The 6,000-nt window shown below is 45.4% G+C and overlaps 1 protein-coding gene across 1 annotated transcript in view; it reads right to left on the bottom strand.

The window, feature by feature from the left end:
- Positions 1-1,735: 1,735 nt before the first annotated feature.
- LOC122542238 (ras-related C3 botulinum toxin substrate 1-like) overlaps positions 1,736-6,000 on the bottom strand; it is a 28,758-nt gene continuing 24,493 nt past the window's right edge. The window contains exons 5-6 of the mRNA XM_043679765.2: positions 3,229-3,388; positions 1,736-2,553 (exon numbers count right to left, since the gene is read on the bottom strand). Of these exons, the coding sequence (XP_043535700.1) occupies positions 2,426-2,553; positions 3,229-3,388 (288 nt within the window). The 3' untranslated portion in view covers positions 1,736-2,425. The remainder of the gene's footprint in view (positions 2,554-3,228; positions 3,389-6,000) is intronic.

Below are 6,000 nucleotides of genomic sequence, written 5' to 3'. Positions count from 1 at the left end.
ATTAGTGGGGAAAGATTTAAAAGGGACCTAAGGGGCAACATTTTTCACACAGAATGGCGTGTGGGTGGAATGAGCTGCCAGAGGAAGTGGTGGAGGCTGGTACAATTACAACATTTAAAAGGCATCTGGATGGTATACGAATAGGAAGGGTTTGGAGGGATATGGGCCAAATGCTGGAAAATGGGACTAGATTAATTTAGGATCCCTGTTTGGTATGGACAAGTGGGACCGAAGGGTCTGTTTCTGTGCTGCACAACTCTATGACTTACAATTCTATCTATACATCTCAGTCCCCAAAATACTTTTGGACATTCATTATTATTGAACTTCAAACCAACTTGAAAATCCCCTGATATATCCTTGCTCGATTCAAATGGGTAACCTAATCCATGCTTAGACTGAATGCCATTTGCCACAGTTTTGTCCATTCACTGAGTCTATCAATATCCCTTTGAAGTTTTCTGCCATCATCTACATTGTCAGGGGAAAGGGTATCCACAAGGGAGTGGGTCTGCTTTTCAGTGAACCCTATGGCAACCAACTGAGGGGGTGAGTAAAGAAGACGGGACAGTTCACCTCTCCTCACCCAGTCTGCATATGCCAACTGGAACTGCCCAGAGTCTGGCCATAACATTATTATTGAGCCACAGAGTCATAGAGATGTACAGTACAGAAACAGATCCTTCGGTCCAACTCATTGATGCCGACCAGATTTCCTAAATTGATCTATCTCATTTCCCGGTATTTGCCCATATCCCTCTAAACCCTTCCTATTCATATTCCCATCCAGATGCCTTTGAAATGCTGTAATTGTACCAGCTTCCACCACTTCCCCTGGCAGCTCGTTCCATACACACACCACCCTCTGGATGGAAAAGTTGGCCCTTTGGTCTCTTTTATATCTTCCCCCTCACCCTAAACCTCTGCCCTCAACTTTTGGATTCCCCTACTCTGGGAAAAAAGACCTTGCCTAATCACTCTATCCATGTCCCTCATGATTTTAAAAACTTCTATTATAAAATGTATAATAAATAATAATGTTATCTTGAAGGCAGTTCTTAACTTTGCCCTTCCCCCAACGATCCTGTCTTGAACACAAGCTCATAGTCTGGCTTTGTGATGAGAAGGTCTACACTGGCTACCAAGAGAGGACTCATCTCCAGGGCAGCCATACTTGACGCAGAGTGGCACCTCCTCAAGGGATAAACTCTATCTGCAGGCTTGCATTCCAGGAAAAAACAAATTTGGGTCAACAGACAAAATTCATGTGGCCTGACCATCTTACGCAAGAAGCTTTCTCAGTCTAAAGACAGGCTCAGTGCAGATATGATACATGCTACCCTGCAGTTCCTTCCTCTCACTGTTAGAGGGTGACAAAGTGCTTTGTAAATGAGCTATTGACCATTGTTGCCTGGAGCCCTGAGCATTTCACGTACTCTCCGCCCAGCACAGCAGCATTGCATTCCCTTTAGCCAAATTAGACAATGCACAAACATAACAGATGTTTGGCTCTGCCAGCAATTGTTATAACTCAAAGTACAGCATAGTCTCAGCCAGTCAAAGTGCACTAATGAATTGCTAAATTGTCCTATAACATGAGTCTAGCAATGTAGGTATCCAAATGGAAATGCTGTGGCATAAAGCAGAATTCTCAGAAAATGTGAACAAAGTAAATTTGAATTTGTCCAAGTCAATGGAACGACTGCACTACTGAATATTTGATCAAAAATTTTTTTTTGCTCTTAAACTTTATTTTGAGAAACAGCAGGTAAGTGAATAAAATGCTCAACCATTAGCAATCAAGGTAAAACATTAATTCGGAATTTGAGAAGGATCACACAACACAGGTTTGTTGAATATTTTTTTTCCTGCTTCAGTGGGGTCACTGACTATGCGGGTTCGTACAGAAATGTTATACCTATCAGGTTTAGTGGAGTCATTGGCAGAGAGATCGAATGCATTGTCCAACTGCTCTCTATACCATAGCTTTTTCCTACCTGTTTACCATTGAACTTTGAACCACAAGCCTCAGTGCCATTGAGAAAAAGAAAGCTTAATGTGCCTTTCCCCAACAGAATTTAATGCCTCGTTCCCTTCCAGCGTGGCCAATGGCACTGTCAGTGATCTTGTGTGACAGGAACATTAGTGAAAATGACTAGAGACTGGAGGCAAATTCGACAGTAACTTTGAAAAGGGATTGGACAAGGGGAGAATATTGCTGAACAATGGGGCAGAGAAAGGCGGGGTGGGGGGTGGGGTTTGTGGTACTAATTGAAGAGCGCATAGTCTCCTTCACAGCTGTACGCAGGGAGAAACGTCGACAACGAAAATTCCAATCGATTCCAAACTCTATTGTGGTCACTCCATGTCTCAGAAAAGGCCAGAGATTTGACCCATCCAAAAAAAGAACCTTTTGATATTTATTCTACAGAATACAGCAGGGTATCCTTCTCTTCTGCACAGGTTGGAAGATCACAGCTCGAATAGCCTCATCAAATATTGTCTTTAGGCCCTTCTGTTTGTAGGCCGAGCTTTCAATAAACTTTGCAGCTCCTGTGCAAATTGAAAATAAGAAAGAAACATTTTTCAGTGCTTGTCTTTTGTTTTTTTTTATCAGGTTCTCCTCATGCACTTCAGGAAGTCTTTCCTGTAATGGACAGATGGACAGTCGTGAGCCTGAGGCCTACATGTCCATGATATGGATGGCAGATGGTCAAGTTAGGCCCATTCACTTGGAGGGCGGCAGAGAGGATGGCCTATTGGTATAATCACGACACAATTAATCCACAACAGGCCCTGGTAATGCTATGAGGCCCTGCGTTTTGTTATTTTTAATCAACCTATTCAGACATACTACGACAGGGATTTTAATCAAAATATCCAGGGATATTGTGACACACCTCTGGTGCAGGTGTGATGTGAACTGAGGCCTCCTACGTCAGAGGTATGGACACCATCATTGCACCACAGGATCCCCCAGGGATCTGGGTTTGAATCCTGCAATGGTAGATAGGGAAATTTGAATTCAATATTTATTGTAAAATTCTGGAATTAAGAGTCTAATGATTGACTCCAGTATCATCCTTCACCAACTAGCTTTCTAGAGTGGAATACTCTGTTTGCAGATAACCACAAAGCACACCATGGTCTTATTATCACTTAGGAGACTGCCAATGGTCAAGTTGGTGTACAAGGACGGTGCTCTCCTCCAGCAAGAACATCACTTACCAATCTCCTTTGCTATCTGTAAACCTTCCTCATGGGTAATAGGGACTTGGTTCCTCTCTTTCAGTTTCTCGATGGTTTCTTTGTCATCGCGTAAATCAAGCTTGGTGCCCACGAGGATGATGGGAGCATTGGGGCAGTGCCGCTTCACTTCAGGGTACCACTACATGAGGAGAAAGGGGAAAGAAAAATGGGAAAATTGCTAACTCATTGGGAAAATTGCTAACTCATGGCTTACACTATCATAGCAATTTTCATAGCTGTCATGACAATGGATCATCATGCTGCATTATTTACAAGGAATTGAACTTTTACCTACAACTCGTGCCTTTTGAAAAGAAAGAAATAGATGTCAAAAGGTGGCTGAGGCTATAAATTCAATTGTTTGCTAAAAGCCTCAATGTGGGTTACACTGAATCCAAAGAGGAAGCATGGAATAGCCAATGGACTAAAGTGTGTTCGGGAGGGACACAGCTGAGAATTTTCACTAGACACCCCTTCACCCTCATCAGGCATGACATTCTATGATTGGGACATGACAGATGAGGGGGAATCACTTTATGGATAGGGTCCTGGAGATCCTGGTGGATGGAGTAATGTCGAGTTTATCCCAGGACCAGGAGAGAATGCCATGCCATCAGACCTTGTCAGTGTGGTTTTGCCACCTAGATCATTGTGGCCTCAGGCCACTGCGGGAATGCCAGGCCAAGTGGGCTGAGAAGTGGCAGATGGGGTTTAATTCAGATAAATGCGAGGTGCTGCATTTTGGGAAAACAAACCTTAGCACGACTTATACACTTAATGGTAAGGTCCTAGGGAGTGTTGCTGAACAAAGAGACCGTGGAGGTTCATAGCTCCTTGAAAGTGGAGTCGCAGGTAGATAGGATAGTGAAGAAGGCGTTTGGTATGCTTTCCTTTATTGGTCAGAGTATTGAGTACAGGAGTTGGGAGGTCACGTTGTGGCTGTACAGGACATTGGTCAGGCCACTGTTGGAATATTGCGTGAAATTCTGGTCTCCTTCCCATCGGAAAGATGTTGTGAAACTTGAAAGGGTTCAGAAAAGATTTACAAGGGCGTTGCCAGGGTTGGAGGATTTGAGCTATAGGGAGAGGCTGAACAGGCTGGGGCTGTTTTCCTTGGAGTGTCGGAGGCTGAGGGGTGACCTTATTGAGGTTTACAAAATTATGAAGGGCATGGATAGGATAAATAGACAAAGTATTTTCCCTGGGGTGGGGAAGTCCAGAACTAGACGGCATAGGTTTAGGGTGAGAGGGGAAAGATTTAAAAGAGACCTAGGGGGCAACTTTTCACACAGAGAGTGGTACGTGTATGGAATGAGCTGCCAGAGGAAGTGGTGGAGGTTAGTACAATTGCAACATTTAAGAGGCATTTGGATGGGTATATGAATAGGAAGGTTTTAGAGGGATATGGACCAGGTGCTGGCAGGTGGGACTAGATTGGGTTGGGATATCTGGTCGGCATGGATGGGTTGGACCGAAGGGTCTGTTTCCATGACTCTATGACCTTCTCTACTCCACCAGGATAAGTGCCATTATCTGTTCTCTGCTCCCCCACACCCAGTCCTTCTCAACCACTGTACCCACCTTCCATCAAAAGTTGTATTCTACCACTCTCGCTATTGCCTCCAACATTTTCCCTCACTTGCTCTCACCCCCCAACCCTCGCCCACAAAACACTAACCCTGCATGCCCCCTTTGCTGCCTACCTACCATCACAGGACGACTGACCACCTTTCCAACATCTGCATCAGCACTACCCAGCTTTTCCAGCCACTGCCATCTCACTCAATCCCTCCCTTTATTTAGTTCCAGTGGAAAACAGGGTAGAAAGAGCCAAGACAGATGCCAGACTGATTGGCTTTCAGCTCCTCGGCCTCTGTGAGGAAAGGCACCCAGCTCCAACCATTCCAATGGCCAACTGACAATGCCCATGCTTCTGGACTGATATCGGAGTCTGCCCCTTAACTTACTGCCCCCTTAACCTGAAGGTTGACTCTCTTGAGATGGATGTAGACCTGCTGACAGTAATGGCAAGCTTCCTGGCTTTGTGTCTGTGCTAAATGGTATGGCAAGACAAAAGGAATGCCACTCTGAAGAGCTTATGCTCGAAACATTGATTCTCCTGCTCCTCGGTTGCTGCCTGACCAGCTGTTCTTTTCCAGTGCCACACTCTCGTCTCTGATCTCCAGCATCTGCAGTCCTCACTTTCTCTTGGAAAGAATGTCAGCCTGGTGGGAGGGCAAAGGACAGACAGACCAGGTAGGGATGGCGTGAGCATCAGGTAGGAGAGTGAGTGTTCAGACAGCGAGCAAATAAACAGGAGATGCAGCCTGGCTCAGTCCATGAGCTGGCACCTGACCCTGTGTGCAGGGTGACCTCACTGGTTTCAGAGTTTATTTGCCAGTTGTTGGCATTCTCCAGAGGGCAGCTGTAAACTGCAGAAACATCCTGTAGATCAGAAAGACTCCCTGACCCATTAGATTGGCAGGCCTCAGTTGCCAGGGCCCATAGACACAGCTCACGTGTGGGTGGAGTGTGGAGACGTTGTAGCCGGGTGCCTGAGATGACAGCTCGGAGGAGCAAGTGGCGAGCTGGAGTCACAAGATTCCCACTTTGACTTTCACGTTGGGAATTGTTGCCATCTAGTTTCGTCACTGCTGGCAGTCGGAGAGGAAGCTGCATGTGCATGAGGAGCGGTTTGCACTTATTAAGATTGACAACAAGTGATAAGCCCAGTAACTAGGAAACTTGGAG

This window comes from Chiloscyllium plagiosum, unplaced genomic scaffold (genome assembly GCF_037043375.1).
Source record: "Chiloscyllium plagiosum isolate Xiang-an unplaced genomic scaffold, Cpla_swu_hap1 HiC_scaffold_33, whole genome shotgun sequence".
NCBI lineage: Eukaryota > Metazoa > Chordata > Chondrichthyes > Orectolobiformes > Hemiscylliidae > Chiloscyllium > Chiloscyllium plagiosum.
The sequence above is the reverse complement of the archived record's forward strand: the minus strand, read 5'-3'. Positions and strand labels throughout refer to the sequence as shown.